We start from the raw sequence: 17,271 nt of genomic DNA, 5'->3' as shown, positions 1-17,271 counted from the left end.
AAGTGCCAATCCAGACTCATTACGGTTGATTCCTTCGCTCAACCGAGTTTGCGCATTGGGCAACTTTTACACTCATTATTGACAGCTCTGTTCGGGAAAGCACACAAATGGACAGAACAAATGTATGGAAAAATGGAAACGCTTGAAGTTTTCATGTATTTTAACCATTTACAAACCAGGAGATTCTAATGTATAGCATATTAAACAAATCTTAGGGAATTTCCGATTCGTTTGGTATGTAAATCGTCAAAATCAGTTCGCGGCAAAAATAGTTATTAACGTTAACTTTATTTCATAAAAACGTGACCTGTTTTCTGATTTGACACCCTTAATGAAAGACGTAGTTCTACGTCAAAATGCATCTCAAGCTGCCAATAAAATTTGTGCAGTTTATGGACCCGATACAGTTTCCATTTCCACCGCACAACGATGGTTTCAACGTTTTCGTTCTGGTGTAGAGATCGTCGAAGATGCGACACGCTCCGGAAGGCCTGTCGTCGAAAATTGCGACAAAAACGCTGAATTGACCGAGAAAGACCGGCATAGTAGCAGCCGTAGCATCGGCCAAGAGCTGGGGATAAGTCATCAAACCGTTATTTATTTATTAACCATTTGAAGAAGCTTGATGTATGGGTGCCACACACGTTGACGCAAAAAAACATCTTTGACCGTATCCACGCATGTGAATCGCTGCTGAATCGCAACAAAATCGACCCGTTTCTGAAGCGGATGGTGACTGGCGATGAAAAGTGGGTCACTTACGACAACGTGAAGCGCAAACGGTCGTGGTCGAAGCCCGCTGAAGCGGCTCAGACGGTGGTCAAGCCCTCATTAACGGCCAGGAAGGTTCTGCTGTGTGTTTGGTGGGATTGTCAAGGAATAATCTATTATGAGCTGCTTCCCTATGGCCAAACGCTCAATTCGGACCTGTACTGCCAACAACTGGACCACTTGAAGGTAGCACTCATGAAGAAGAGGCCATCTTTGATAAACAGAGGCCGCATTGTCTTCCATCAGGACAACGCCAGGCCACACACTTCTTTGGTGACGCGCCAGAAGCTCCGGGAGCTCGGATGGGAGGTTCTTTTGCATCCGCCGTATAGTCCGGACCTTGCACCAAGTGACTACCACCTGTTTTTCTCCATGGCAAACGAGCTAGGTAGTCAGAAATTAGCCACAAAAGAGGCCTGTGAAAATTGGCTATCCGAGTTTTTTGCCAATAAGGAAGCCAGCTTCTATAACAGGGGTATTATGAAGTTGGCATCTCGTTGGGAACAAGTCATCGAACAAAACGGCGCATATTTGACTTAAAACAGATTATTGTAACTAATTTTATGAACAAATGAAAATTCAAAAAAATACCGCAGGACTTTTTGACAGCCTGATATAATATCTACTACGTATCATATCGTGTTCTTCACTATCAAATCCATAGTCAATAGCACACATCGATACCTTGGTTTTCGCTAAATGCTCCGTTAGGTCCGACTGCAGAGGAGAAATGGAATTGAAAAACGACAAACGGGAGAAAGATATGTTGAAAGTTGAAAGGAGATTGGCAGAAAACTTCTGCCTTTTATCTTTCGAATAATGTGATTATCATACAACTTCGTTTTGCCAGAAAGAGATTATTAATGCTCAAAGAAGGAATCGAGTCCTCCGAGGAAATATCCAGCGCAAATTAGAATCGACTATCGATTGCGGCATTCGTACACAAATAATTTTATATCACAAACTATCCTCGGATATGACGGGCCAGCTGGATGTGACGCGTTTTGCGTGGATAGCTCACAAATTGGTTTCTTCGAATAGGCCTACTGCAGTGCCATAACCGCGGAACTTTGGAAGCTCCAGTCGGTTTAAAGTCCTGGGCAATTCCACGAACCAAACGCTGCGAAGGTGGCTCGCGGATCAGCAATTCGGTCGACTTCTGATAACGACGAATTTCACGCAAAGAGATGGTTCCTGGTCGGTAGCGATGTGGCTTCTTCACACCTCCTGTGGTTGGCGCGCTTTTCCGAGCTACTTTCGTGGTGCCTTACCACCGGTAGATTTACGAGCTGTCTGCTTGGTCCCGATGAAACAAGTCCTCACGGTGCGAGAGTAGAGGTAGAAATGAACGGAAGCAAAGGAAGCGTCATATTATAAACCATAACAGTATGAAATGTATATCCCACCCCTTTCTTCATTTTCGTAGCTTAGCGTGAGAGAGAAATAACATCGAAGTAAATATACAGTAATGTTTTTGAATCCGGATGCTTTTTGATCCGGACACTTTGCATTACACTAAAGTCGCTTTTTACGCGGTTTTTTTTTGCGCGGTTTTTTTTACGCGGCTTTTTTTACGCGGTTTTAGGGATTTACGCGGTTTTTTTTTACGCGGATTTTGGAATTTACGCGGTTTTTTTTACGCGGATTTCGGAATTTACGCGGTTTTTTTTTACGCGGATTTCGGAATTTACGCGGTTTTTTTTTACGCGGATTTCGGAATTTACGCGGTTTTTTTTTACGCGAATTTCGGAATTTACGCGGTTTTTCCAAAAGAATCGATTTATACGCGGTATGTTGTATTTTCTTCTCAATTTGTTCATTTGTAAGACTTAAGTACGTTTGCTTCAATATTTGGAGCCAAATTCATTTTTTCTATGTTTGTCTCCTGGGAATTGAGTTAAATAACTGTGGTTTGCTCGAGGTTAACACGGTATATCTGAGGGATAAGATTTAGTATTCTCGTGATAACGTTGTCGCAATCTTGGCGAAATTGGTACCTGATTCTGGGTTCGATTTCAGCTAGCGTTGAAACGATTTTGGTAACCGAATGGAAAAAGAATAAACAACAATAGTGTAAGTAATGTGAGCTTGATCCCCTTTTTTTGTTTCGGATGTATTTCAGCGAAATTTTATATGTTTCAACACAAATTTAATATGAAATATCTTTTGTAAATTTTACTCAAAAGACTCCAAGCGATATGAATTCAAAAAAAATTTCAAGAGATGTCAAACACCAATCTAAAAAATGTGAAAGATATGTCCCCGTTTTTTATTTTTATTTATGACACTCAGCCTTTGGCTAGTTCGTCATTTGGACCAACGTCCTTACTGTTTTTTTAATTAAATCGTTTATTTTAAACGAATTTTTTTTTTTTTTTTTTTTTAGGAAAAGGATGGGATGTAAGGACATTTTAACAATGTTCACATTCATACATTCATACATTCTCATTCACACTCACACTTCACACTCAATTCTTGAAAACTATCCTTACATCTAAAATGTATTGCGTCCTTACTTGATTTCCGTAGAAAGCAATGATCGAAAATTCTCCTCTGGTGACATATTTGTTGGAGGGGAAAATGTTATGATTGTTAAATAGGAATTTATTTGTTCATTTAGGAAAAACCAGTTCTACATTTTCTTTTTTTGCGCTATTTGCTTTCCCAGATTAAACGTGGGCGTTAAGTGTTAAATTTACTCACAGTACCGGACAGAAGTATGTAACATCGTATATTTTTTGACTGTCACTTTACAATATGTCAAAAGATTTGTCGGATATTTTGATCAATGGTTGAATAAGTATTCGAAATTCATTTGTGTAATTTTGAAAATAATCTATTGAACGAATGAGAGATACCACTTTTAAGCAATGTAATTCCTTTTGAAAAGCCTAATTTGAAAATTGAGTTACTTGAAGCACCCTTAACCATATGTGGTGAAGTTTTTTGCCGTAGTAATCGAGATGGTTTGTTTCAAATGTTTGTATAGAAATAAATACAGTTTCGAGGGTTCAAGTTTTTTTTTACTATTCTGGAGAAAAGGATGCTATCTATTTGCGTCCGATCTTAGCGATTGTTCTTCATCTACCAGTAAAAATATGTATATTCGTGATTCACAAAGGCTATTTACTTTTTCCAAAGAAAGACTGCCCCAATCGGACATAAGACAACCTAATATTTCTCCACGGTGAAAAAGTTCAAACGCTTTTTGCTTTTTTCTGAACTGAATTTGTTCATGCATATTATAGCATTTCATAGAAGCAGATATCATTTACTACGACTCAAAAGATAGACACATTTGGTTGATGGAGCTCAAAGTACTGTTTTGTCTCAAATTCCGAACACTTAATTTTCAAATGTAAATTTACTAAACTTTAATGTTATAAATAATAGAATAATGAAAGCCTTGACATTGTTTGAGGTATTGGCTACATTCAAATAACATTTACAGGTATCGATACAGCTTATAATTCATAAGACTAAGCATTTGCAAAAAATGTGTCGAAACCAATAACACATTGTTTGCGTTAGCAAATTCCGCAGTTTTTCAGTTTTTGTAGTTGTATAACTATTTTGTATGCTGTTTTCATGTTAAGTGCTATAAAAGGTATGGATCTACTAGAAATCTTTTATGCAGACATCTTCTTTAAAATTAGTATTAAAGTAGTGATCGGAATTTGAATCAAGTTTCGACGCATGATTCATATTCCGAACTGTAGTTTGGATACTCTATTTTCAGGCAAATACAGCAATAGTCCACAAATTAGGATGCAAGTACAGTCCAATTGTGGAGCAACTGATGTAAAGATGTTTGTAAGCTCCGTTCTTGTAGCACATAGTTCGCAGGCGCAATCCAACGAAAGCAAAATGAATTTTCTTGGTCAGGTTTTCAACTAAAACCACAATAATGAAACCGGATTTCTGAAGTAATATATTCACTCTATTATATACAGAGTCGATTATATACTGACACGATTATCTATGGTTCGATTATATACAATTTTGGACTATAATACACTCAGTTTGAAAAAAAAGTCTTATATCTCAAATAGCCTTTTTTCAAGAAAGAAAAAAAGTAATATTTCAAAGTTAAGGTGAAAGTTTATTGGATATTATAAGTACAATGGAGTAAAAACCGTGGTAATTAGGAAATTCTAATTGAAGACTCACCAGGAATTGTTTAAAATGATATTGCTGCGGAATAAGAAAATATAGGAGCTAGATGTCGAAGAACAAATTATAGAGCGTTCAGAAAGCTTCAATTAAATTTCAAGAAACAATCAAGTTTATTATGCATTTTTTTTTTTTGATAAAATTAATAACAAATTAAAAACTTTAGAGTTTTTGTCGCTCTAATTGTTGATAAAATTTACCAATTTAGATGTTTCATATAAAATACAAAATATAGAAACATAGAGTAACATTTTTTCTCATTTTTCGAACAGTACAACCAATTTTGCCAAGTTTTCGTAACTATTGATTGTACTTGTTTTTTATAGTTTATATGGTTGCGTGACCAAGGGCACTATATTTTAAATATTTTTTTCTTGAAAGCTTCTTCTTTCTAGAAAAAAGTTATTTATAGAAAAAGAGAAAAATCTGATTTTTCGGACCATCGGCAAACTCATAACTCGAAAACGATAAAAATCACATTTCTGATTTTCGATTATCTTGTGTGGAAAAACCAGAACTTTCAAGAAACATAAAAAAATATAGCGTCCTTGGATCATGTAAACTATAAGCAAACAAATACAATCAATAATTACGAAAACAAAATCCAACTGTTTTGCTAGTATAACATTTTTTCAAGAAAGACTAGCTAATTGGCTTTAATTTGATATATCGATCATGTGAAGCGGTCCAGTAGTTCGAAAGTAATTTTTTCAAATTGCATTTTTGCAATTTGAAAAAATTACAATACAAGCAAATGTTTTCGGAATTTAGACAAATTTAATTAAACATATTTTTAGTTTTTTACCATGATATTTTTACCAATGTATTCATAAATCAATTTTATTGTAGTCAAGTGGAAAAAAGAATTTCTTTTATTGATCTAATCACTATCATTAGCAACACGTGGATGTTTGCGGTTAGATGATGTGGCGATATCTTCCTCATCCGAAGAAATCGGACGAGATCGTCTGCGTTCCAATGGTAAGCTGAAATCCTCGTCATCTGTAAAGATATTATTAAAATACTTTTCACTTTAAACATCAATGTCACTACCTTCATCGATAACTGTTGGCTGTGTTTTTTCGTTCAATCTATTGTAGCGAAGCATACACAGTTTCAAATCATTCCGAAATGAAACGGCTCTCTCAACACAAGGATCCTTTTCCATAAAATGTTTTACGAGGGTATCCGCTAATTTATTCCCGTCTTCGATATCACATGGCTTGATATCCCGGTCTTCATCGTCCTCTAAAGGCTCCGATGTGACTAAACTCTGCATCAGTTCATCATCTTCAATTTCGGTGTCTTCAAGAAGCTCTTCAACGTCTCTACTATCCATATCTTTGAATCCTTTCCCTCCAATTGCATGTGCCAGAATGAGAATTTCTGATTCTTCCACATTTGAAGGGTCTGTTGAACCAGCTTTCACGCATTCTGGCCATAGTGGCTTCCAGCACGAATTCAATGTTTTAGATTTCATAGAAGACAGAGCCTTTCCTATGAACGTCAGAGCGTCTCTTATCTTAAATTCTTTCCACGCTTGAATTACCGTCATCGTTTCATCGCTTTCAAGCTTTTCGAGGATGTACCGAAGACATTGTTTAATGTACAACTTCTTGAAAGCAGCAATTATTCCTTGATCTTGAGGCTGTAACAAAGAAGTTGTATTCGGTGGAAGAAACACAACTTGAACGTTTGGGTGCTTGATAACTAGGTGTCCTGGAGCGTTATCCAAAATCAAAAGCACGTGGAACTCCAAACCTTTTCCTTCCAAGTATGTTTTCACTTCCGGAATAAACATATCGTAAAACCATTCCTCAAAAACGGCTTTTGTGACCCACGCTTTAGTGTTAGCTTTCCAGTGCACTGGCAGTTTGTTGAAATCAGCCCCCTTCAACGAGCGGGGCGTCATAGCACGATTGATCAATAGCGGTTTCAACATAAGGTCGCCTGAAGCATTACTGCAAAATAACAGGGTAACCCTGTCTTTGGCCGCTTTGAAACCACTGGCATATTGCTCCTGCTGCGTAATGTAGGTACGAGACGGCATTCTTTTCCAAAAAAGACCCGTTTCATCTCCATTGAACACTTGGTCACCATGATACGCACCTTCTTTTATGATCTTAGCGAGCTTTGGAGGAAAACTATTTGCAGCCGAAACATCGGCCGATGCGGATTCACCCTTGATTTTAACGTTGCGAATGGAATTACTACGTATAAAGTTATAAAACCATCCCTTACTCGCGGTAAAGTCTTTCTTTTTACTTGAAGACGGCTCATTCTTCTCTAACCAAAGGTAAAGGCTCAAAGCTTTCTCCCTTATTAATTCCTGATCCAAGGGTATTTTCTTCTGCGCGTGATCTTCGATCCACATATGAAGTGCCTTTTCCATCTTGACCATCAATGGATCTCGTGTATATGATGAGGATTTTGTTGCATAGATAGTGCCCTGAGCTGCTGTCTGTCTGATGCTATCTTGATTCTTTTTAATTGTACGCACAGTCGATTCGTTGATTTTTAAATTCCTGCCGACGTTTGCAACAGATTTCCCATCTTGAAGGGCATCCAAAATATTGAGCTTCATTTCCAAAGAAAGAGACACTCTTGATCTGTTTTTTTTGAAGGCGGTTTTTTGCGAAGCCATTTTAGAGTATGCCTTTAATCAAAAATTTTGAATACTGCTGACGTCTTCAGCTAACTGTCGAAAAGCGGAACTGCACACGATTACCCCCAAGGTTGGGTAACTCGCTGGGAACTGGCCGAACTCGACCGAACACAAACTGGCTAGACTCTACAACCACCACGGTTCAGGAACTGCACTTTCACTTTAACTTTCACTGCAAGGTTAAATCACGAATAACTTCTTAATGCGATTTCGTCCTTTTATATGTGTTCAGTTCCACACCGAACGAACTGAAGCGACAGCATCTAGCAGCACACATAATTTGCACACGACCCCACAAACCACGAGTACCCCTCCCACAGCGCAACTATGAGCTAGCCATCACCAACACACGCTGTGCCCGACTGCATAAAAATAAAATTGGTTCACTCCGACTGAACGGATCAGTGAAAAATGCAGTGTGAATGATCGCAAAATATACTATTTCAGAGTGCGATTTAGGCTGTAACGATGACAATGAGTTCAAATTTGACGATATATTGACGAATACTGTTCGGAATTGTTCAGTCATAGTGAACCAACTCTCAAAAAATACATCATTTAGTTCAGTCAGAGCGGACTTTGTACGTATAGGCAGCCAAATAACAGCCTTTTTTGGCATGATACTTGATGTTTTTTACAACTATCATACATCACAGTATTGGCAGAGAGTAGCTCAAACTTCTGAGAACAATATTGAACGAAAAAATTAAATGCTTTGTAAATTGCAGAGCATTAAACTTTATGTTCGTTTTCTCGAAATCATAAAAATGTCACATGGCCCGGTCTGACTTAACACCGACCATATAACAGATAGGTATGCTTTTAGAACAATTCAATGTAGCCAATATATATATAAGATACTGTAGAAACAGTTTTTATACTCTTACATTTGAAATTTGTTGTTAAAATAGTAATTTGAGGCAGGGTTAAAATATGCTTCTACGTATTTTGGTCATGCCACCTAACCAAACAGCTCTTTACTTACCACTCGGTTGTTGCACGTTGGACGGAACAACAACTTGTAGCGATTTACAGATAATTCAAAGATAAAACAGGCATAAAATGCGTAAAAACCTACTTGTAACTACTTTCTAGTTGAATCTCTGACTGTTTTTTATTTATACAATAAGTATCTTCGGGAGCTGGGACCGACACTTATATTGTTCAAACGCTCTTGATGCGCGCTGAATGGGAAGCAGAGCACGAAAAAATCGGGGCTTAACGTGTTAAATCCATCGAAAAATGGATGAGCAATAAGCGGTAGAATCTGGACATTTTCAATCTGTACCCCCAACATGTTCCAGAAAGACAAAATCCTATGTTTAAAGGTGCTCCCCGCAGAAACAAGAGGAGCGCTATCGCGCTTCTCCGCACTCAAACGGTTAAACAGGTATTTACATGCAATCGGCCAAGGAGCTACCTTCGTGAAGCCTTGTGTCACGCAATATATGCACACAATATGCAATTTGTTTGAATATGGGTTGCATTTTATATCAATAATTCACTGACTATTAGTTTTTTACGTGTATTTTAAAATTTAGGGTGGTTTATTTTTACGCGGATTTTGGAATTTACGCGGTTTTTTTTTACGCGGATTTTGGAATTTACGCGGTTTTTTTTTACGCGGATTTTGGAATTTACGCGGTTTTTTTTTACGCGGATTTTGGAATTTACGCGGTTTTTTTTTACGCGGATTTTGGAATTTACGCGGTTTTTTTTTACGCGGATTTTGGAATTTACGCGGTTTTTTTTACGCGGTTTTCGTTTACGCGGCACGTATCCCCCGCGTAAAAAGCGACTCCAGTGTATATTCAATATCATACCGCAGCCATAACATTTTGTGCATGTTCAATTCTTTCGATTGTTATTCGTTTCTCTCTCAGGCTAAGCTACGAACATAATAAAAAGGGTGGGATTTACATTCCATACTGTTATGGTTTATAATATGACGCTTCCTTTGCTTCCGTTCACATCTACATCTACTCTCGCACCGTGAGGACTCGTTTCATCGAGACTAAGCAGACAGCTCGTAAATCTACCGGTGGTAAAGCAGCTCGGAAAAGCGCATCAGCCGCAGGAAGTGTGAAGAAGCCACATCGATACCATCTATTTGCGTGAAATTCGTCGCTATCAGAAGTCGATCGAATTGCGTTTGGTTCGTGGAATTGCCCAGGACTCCAAAACTGACTCGCGCTTCCAAAGTTTTCCGCCGTTATGGCACTGCAGGAGGCAAGCGAGGCATATTTAGTCGGCCTGTTCGAAGATACCAATTTGTGTGCTAAGTCACGCAAAATGCGTCATCGTATCCGAGGAGAGCGTGCCCAAACAACCGCGCTTCCGCTTTCGTCATTATTATCTTAGTACCTTAGCATACAATCAACGGCCCTTTTCAGGGAGACCAAATTTATGGATTAGAGTTCTGAAAAGTTTTTGCAGAACGAACTGAAAGAAGCATTTAGCGAAAATGGAGGTGTCGGTGATAATTCGATACCGATGGGCGCCATTGACTAAGGATTTTATAATGACGAATACGAAATATATGAAAGTGGACATTTCACCATGTCAAAGAAATCACTTTGATGAAAGCTGCGTTATAAAATCGCGTTCGTAAATGTGGCAATCGATAGTCGACTCTAATTTGCGCTGGGTATTTCCTCGGAGGACTCGATTCCTCCTTTGAGCATTAATATTCTCCTTCTGCCAAAACGAAGTTGTATGATAATCACATTATTCGAAAGATAAAATGAAGATGTTTTCTGCCAATTTCCTTTCCACCTCCAAACATCTCTTTCTCCCGTTTGTCGTTTTTGCGTTCGCCAATCCTTTCTCACAACACCCATTTCTCGTTTGAGAAATTGTTGAGTAAACATCGTTTGCCAGTGCGCGTAGAGCGGGAATTCCTCAAGATTCATTGCACCTCTCATAAATTGCCGAAGGACGTCGTGGTCTTAAGACGCGTCCACATTACGCCAATCGGCCTCTGCCGCCCGGTAAAGACGACTAAATGTGGACGTACCGCCCGAGCTTGCCGACGTGCCGAAAACCGACTCGAATCAAACCGAACCCAAACCGAAACAAGTGAGTCCGGTTCGAGAAAGTCGAACCAAAACAAAACGAAGTAAATTAGCGTTGACGACATTGTGCTTCGTGTGTTCGTGACGACTTCGTGCATCCGATAGGAATTCGGTTTCGTGCACCCGATGGGGCGTCCACATTACATAACGAACCGAATATGCCGCCTGGCACAGGCCGTTCGGCATCATTCGGCATAATGTGAACGCGCCTTCACGTTGATCGCACTTGATTGAAAAATCCAAAACGAAATGTATTTAGTCGCAGCATTATATGAGTAAAAGCAAAATATCGCTTAAAAATTACATGATTTTCGCGATGTGAAACAAACTTTTTCGCATCAATGTATTTTTCAATTCCCAGGGGAACTGGCAGACTATTTTTCAGCAACGAGAGTTCCGCGCGTGTATGTGTGGCGGCTGCTCCAATGTGTCAAGCGGAACCGTGGCATCACTCTCCTCCTGATGGATTCCCTTCTGGTCTAACGTGCACAAACAGGCTCTTGGTGACACCGTTCATCAGCGCTTTCATGATAAACGAAGTTAGCTTCACCACAACATCGACAACATGCTCCAATCGCTGTTCAATAACTGAGTGGGTTTCGGAGCGGCATATTGGAATTGCTGTTTGTATTGTTTACAAACAGCATCAGAACGCTGCCGGCGGCTTTCTACAAACTGCTACGACGCCTTTTCGATGCCTACTATGTTCGACCTTCGCGAATTTATGTGAAGAAGAAGGGATGATTTTGTAGAATTTCATTCTCATTTCCACTACTCTCGCATGTGAAAATGCAATAATGACGTATCCTAGCAATAACAAAACAAACAACCCCCGCTCCACAAACCGTGATTCTCTTCTTATTGAAATGATGATGTTGCTTCACCTGTTATACATTGATATAAGCGCCTTGCATATGATCTAGATTGCCACGAAAGGTTTTTCGATTGTGTTTTAGTTTTAGACGAATAAAGTGTTCATCACCCTAATTGTGAAAAAAGTAATTACAATTGCTGACAAGAGATAAACTTCGATGAAGTTGCTCTAAAATCCAATCATAGTAGACATCAAAATACTTTCTGATAAGATATAAGAAGAAATCAAAGAAAAATCAAACAATTTAGTTCGTGACGTGTTCTATTTTTGACGTAGAACTACGTCTTTCAAGAAGGGTGCCAAATCAGAAAACAGGTCAGGTTTTTTTTTTGAAATTAAGTTAACGTCAATAACTATTTTCACTGTGAACGAATTCTCACGATTTGCATACCAATCGAATCGAAAATTATCTAAGATTTGTTTGATATGCTGTTCATTACAATTCGCTAATCTCTAAAAGGTTTAAATTCATGAAAACTGGAAAAACTTCCTTTTTTCTCATACATTTGTTCTGTCGATTTGTGTATTAACCCTACCCGTATTTCGAATGCTTTTAACTCGAACATTTCGTAACAGGTCGGTAAAATGTTTGCATCAATTGATAGGAAATATTTCTACGCGTCTATCACAATTAATAAAATGTTATTTTTCATGTGATGAACAATTGAATAACTGTAAAATGTCAAGGGTTATCTAAACTCTCTAACTGTCAAGTTTTGATTGGCCCGATTTACGGTTTCCCCAACACAGACTTCAAAATCGATGTACCTGTGGAAATCCGTTCTGCAAATATACATGTAAGTCGGTGGTATTTTCGTTTCCCCGAGCTCTGTTTCCCTAACACGGACTTCAAAATCAATGTGCCTGGGGGAATCCGCTTTGTCAAAACATGCAAGTCGGGGGTATTTTTGTTCCCACCGAGCTGTGTTTCCCTAACACTGACTTCAAAATTAATGTGCCTGGGGGAATCTGCTTTACAAATACATGCAAGTCGGGCGTAATTTTTGGTGTTGAGTACTTTTGTACTCGCTTGTCGTTGTGCAAACCGGAATATGTTTCCCTAAAACGTACTTTTAAACTGAGAAGCCTGGGGAAATCGTCATTTCAGATACTAGTGAATGAACTTTCGCGGTTCGAAAACTACGAAAACATGAGATGTGCAATAATTTCAGAAGGAAATGTAAAATACAATGATCTTTTGACAATTCTTCCGTTCACATATTTTGGTAGTCCTAGGCACCATATCAAACGTAAAAGGATGTTCATCAAATTTATTTCTAACGAAGAACAATAATCTATTACTAAAATTTCGATGCATTCTTAAAAAATATTCGAAGTGGTAAACAAGTGGATTGCATAATATAATTGCGTAGTTCTACGTCGAAAATATGTGGTCGTGTCCTAGATACAACCCCTTACAATTTTTTTTATAATGCGAAAAATATTTTTTTTGGAAATATGTAATTAGTTTCTGTATATTCTCTTTTAACGTTGACACATTCAATGTTGTACCACTCAAACTGACTACTATGCCTGGTATGTGAACATCCTATCTTCGTGACTATCAAAGTTTAACACAACCAAAACCCGTGAATCTTCCCAACTTCTCTTCTTCATCTCGGGACCTACCACCCTTAAAGCATCCATATCCATACAGCATTTGACAGCGTCACACATGAACACTGTCACTCGCGAGAACTGCCACACTCACAAGCTGGTGTAAATCAATACTGTAATACTGCATTCTTTACATTTTCGCGAATTTGACGATTATTTCGAGTTAAAAATGATTGGCGAATGGGCGCACCTTGTTCCATAGATCTGCCTTGAGCTCACCGAGTAGTTTGATGAGTTTGATAGTTTGGCAATGGCAGCTAAATTTGCAATACATCTTGACTCGCGGATCATATCCTCTTGGCCGGGGCCTGGGACCTACCAATGGATTGAGTTGGCTCAAAGCAAAAGTAATATAGTAATGAAACTAAGTTTCTTAATTCTTGTGTCATTCGATATTTGAAAAAGTTAGTTTCACACAACGAATTTATGTTTTTACAGGGTTTATTGCTGTTCTGTACAAAACATTATTTTTTCTTTATACTACGATGCATTGGCGCATAGGTATTAAAATAACTAAGTAAAAGATAGTCCAAGGCCAACCGCGAGTGATCGGTTACATATTACTAACATAGATGTAAGACAAAAATTGGCAAAATATTGAACTCCCGGCCCCGTCAGGCTAACGTCACATGTGCCTTAAGGTGAAGGTGGAAGCTAGCCATTGTAGTAGTATAGGTAAACCCTCGTGTAAAAATGGGGTAATAGTGTTTGTGAGAGAAGAGCAAAGCACACGTAAATAGATCAATTCACTTATCAGACTGTGTGGCGCTTCATTGACACGAGTCTTTGAATACATTTGAAAAAACAGGAAGTGGGTTATATCTATGGTATAACCGCAAGGGTGACTTAGGACTATCGTTGATTTAGAGATCATTTGTATGAAGTTGAATCTGAATTCATTCTGAATGAATGAATATTTGGAGAACTTCGAAAACGAGAGCGTTACGTTGGAGGCACAAGGTTTTATGCATCCAATATTGGATACGGAAATATCCTACTGATGGGGAAGAATAATCTATCTAGAAGCTATCCTGTTGATTGCGATTGATTGAAAAATCACAAAACCTAATGTATTTGGTCACAGTGTTACATGGATAGAAAACATTAAAATAAACTCTTTCATATGAATGTATTTTTAAATTCCCAGAGGAACTGGCAGATTAATTTCAGTAACGATTAGATATTTCCACATTTTCCTCGATACTGGAAGCCCACCAGTGGTTAATGCTAACTCGATAACCATCTGTTAATAGCACTTGATTGAAACATATTTGGTCACAGTGTTACATGGATAGAAAACATTCAAATAAACTCTTTCACATGAATGTATTTTCAAATTCCTAGAGGAACTGGCAGATTATTTTCCGGATCTTTCTCGATCCAAACGGAAAGAATTCCGTGCGTGTATGTGTGTGTGTAGCGGCTGCTTCGAGATCTTCCCGGGGAACCGTTTGTAGCATCACTCTCCTCCTGATGGATTCCCTTCTGGCCTAAGGTGCTCAAACAGGCTCTTGGTGACACCGTTCCTCCGCGCTTTCATGATACATGAAGAGCTTCACCACTGAGTGGATTTCCGAGCGGCGCTCGCTTATATACCGATTGGTGATTTCAATAGCCTATTTTGAAAGCAAATTTAAGACTATTGAAACAAGTTTTTGGATCAGAAAGTAACAAGTATAGAACGCGTAGACATTTTATCTTTCGAATGAAGTGTTTATCATACCATTTCGTTCAGTTTTTTAGGAGCTATTAACACTCAAAATCTCGGTCTCCGGCGTAACGCTTTCGTTTTCGAAACTTTGATTTTACACCCCGGTATAGAAATGAAAGACGTAGTCCTACGTCAAAAAAAAAAAACAAATAACAATTCAATACTAAGGTAAAATGTATGAACGATATGTTCCGATGTACAATTGCAAATATAAATATATATAGAAGGTGCATTTGCATATGATTCTGATTATACGCGAGTGTAACATGAGCAAATTTATAACACATGCGAATTGGGGCTCTTTTGGTATTAACAAGTTCTTCCGCATAGTAACTCGATGTTGATAATTCCGTAATTATTTCCTTCGTTGATCGTATTGTTTTCACACATATTCACGTTGGAAAGCCTTAACCCTTCTCTTCGTTGGCCAAGGCATTTAGATTGAATTTAATACTTTTCCGTTTACTGTTTTTGAAAGCATAGGCAGCCGTGGCAGTGTTCCGAGCTCTGCAATACAATTTTCTTACCCAATGTTAATGTTGCTAAAACTTACATTATAGACCCATTAAACGTAAAAATAATAATTGTATTGATATCAACACAATTTTATTCTATTGATTTTCATGACATGACATGACGCTATGACTCCGGAATAACATTTTATTGAGTGGTTTTTATAGCTGTTTCGATGATGTTGTTTGGCATCAGTGTCGAAAAAATAACGATGCTTCCACCAATACAAAAAAAACCATTGCAGAAGATTGAAAAACGAAAATTTAACTTTCAGAGCACTTGCTCGAGTTTTCCGACGTTCTTCACTATACGGTGCGAAAGCAGATGAAAATTTAATATCTTGTGAGTAATCGATTAGAGTTTGGTTGATATTCACCCCTATTCTGTATTTCGATCGATTCGAAATATTTCGAACGACTTGATAAAATTCCATTCTGTATTCCGTTCGAGTTGTTTTTGCATTCCGTTCGATCTGTTTCTCTTCGAACATTGAATGGGCAAAACGTTCGAAATGAGGAATGCGAAATTATAACTCGAACGAAATAACGGTTTCGAACGAAATGGAAATCCGTCGGAATACAGAATAGGGCTGATTACTTGATGGGAAGTGTGCGAAAACGATCATTTTCTTCACACTGTTTCGCAAAATTATTGATTTTCGGGCGAGAGGTGAGGGAGATGAAAGAAATGAGCGCCATTGTGCCAGCCATTTGTGGCTAGCTTCCACCTTCACCTTAATAAAATATATATTTGGGGGAAAAAAAAAGATAGTCCAAGATGTGGTGAATACAAGGATATATATTAATCCGAAATACTTTACCTTTATTGATAGCGATGTGTTGAGACGAATATAGTCTTCCTTCATTGTTTTGATTTTGTCATGCAAGATATCGCATTCTTTCGCGGTTTTCCTTTCCCGTTTCTCAGACAGTTCAAGTTGTTGATTCGCATCTAGTAGATTTTTCTCTACTACTGCAAACCTCATCACTACGATTTCTTTCTCCTTGATTGCTGTTTGTTGTTCTCGTTGAAGCTGAAGGGAATAATCATTAATCGTATTTACTGCATGACTAGCATACACATTATATTCACCAAAAGCTTTTCACTTTCCAAAATATTTTTCTCTTTGATCAGGAGATTAATAAGATCATCTTTCTGCTGGGCAACTTTCGACAAGAATGCTATCTTCTGTTGTTGTTCACTTGTCCTACACTGCAATTCATTGATTTTAGTGTTTGTATGTAATTTCGTTTCTTGCTCATTGGAATCGGCACTATTTTCATTTTTCATATCCTCCGAATTCATTTTCGCACTTTGAAAAATAAGGATTACTGTCGTGTCTTGTATATAAACTTTCAATATTGTTTACGTTCTCATGCTCAAATCGCCCAAAACGCTGGATTTGACGTCTTAAGCCTGGTTTAGAGTTCCCGTGAACGTGAACTTGAACAGGTGGTGAAATAGTACGATCATTTCTCGCGTAACTTTTGAAAAGGTCCTAAGTAACAAATGTAAACAAATCGAGTTAATGGATGCACACCATTATCTCTCAATCATTGAACGCAGGGCGAAAACAACCGTTCAAGTATCTATACTTTTCACCTTTTTATCACCGATACAAAATATGTCCAATGCACATTCTAATTTTAAGCACTCAACTGTTACTTCGGACGCCACTTACGCTCGATACGTCCGAAGTAACAAAGCAATCAAAACAACACGCAATTGCGCTTTGGACTGATTGAGTTTTTGTTATTTTCGGGTGTAGATACCGTTTTTAGTGCAATTCTACGAGTGATAACAATGAAGATCTTTTAGCACGAAGTGCAAGTGTTTGGATCGTTGTTCAGTAGTTATTTTCAAACTTTCATTG

General features: G+C 38.1%; 2 protein-coding genes across 6 annotated transcripts in view; both read right to left on the bottom strand.

Moving 5' to 3' along the window:
• Positions 1-16,801, bottom strand: part of LOC129773074 (coiled-coil domain-containing protein 186) — a 123,804-nt gene extending 107,003 nt beyond the window's left edge. For 3 of the 5 annotated variants that reach the window (XR_008742666.1, XM_055776657.1, XM_055776824.1), the window contains exons 1-2: positions 16,491-16,800; positions 16,219-16,431 (exon numbers count right to left, since the gene is read on the bottom strand). Coding sequence is in view for 4 of the 5 variants with exons in the window: in XM_055776657.1 (XP_055632632.1) it covers positions 16,219-16,431; positions 16,491-16,703 (426 nt within the window). In the remaining variant the exon portion in view is untranslated. Of the gene's footprint in view, positions 1-16,218; positions 16,432-16,490 lie in introns of all 5 variants that reach the window. The other 2 variants (XM_055776876.1, XM_055776729.1) reach the window with 1 other exon arrangement.
• LOC129773320 (tigger transposable element-derived protein 1-like) lies at positions 5,726-8,220 on the bottom strand. The gene is made up of 2 exons (XM_055776944.1): positions 5,998-8,220; positions 5,726-5,946 (listed from the first exon to the last, which is right to left on the bottom strand). Exons 1-2 carry the CDS (start codon positions 7,586-7,588, stop codon positions 5,825-5,827), a joined length of 1,713 nt encoding a protein of 570 aa, XP_055632919.1. The 5' UTR covers positions 7,589-8,220; the 3' UTR covers positions 5,726-5,824.
• Positions 16,802-17,271: the final 470 nt, after the last annotated feature.

This window comes from Toxorhynchites rutilus, chromosome 1, assembly GCF_029784135.1.
Source record: "Toxorhynchites rutilus septentrionalis strain SRP chromosome 1, ASM2978413v1, whole genome shotgun sequence".
In the NCBI taxonomy this organism is placed as follows: domain Eukaryota; kingdom Metazoa; phylum Arthropoda; class Insecta; order Diptera; family Culicidae; genus Toxorhynchites; species Toxorhynchites rutilus.
This window is presented reverse-complemented; position numbering and strand designations above follow the sequence as displayed.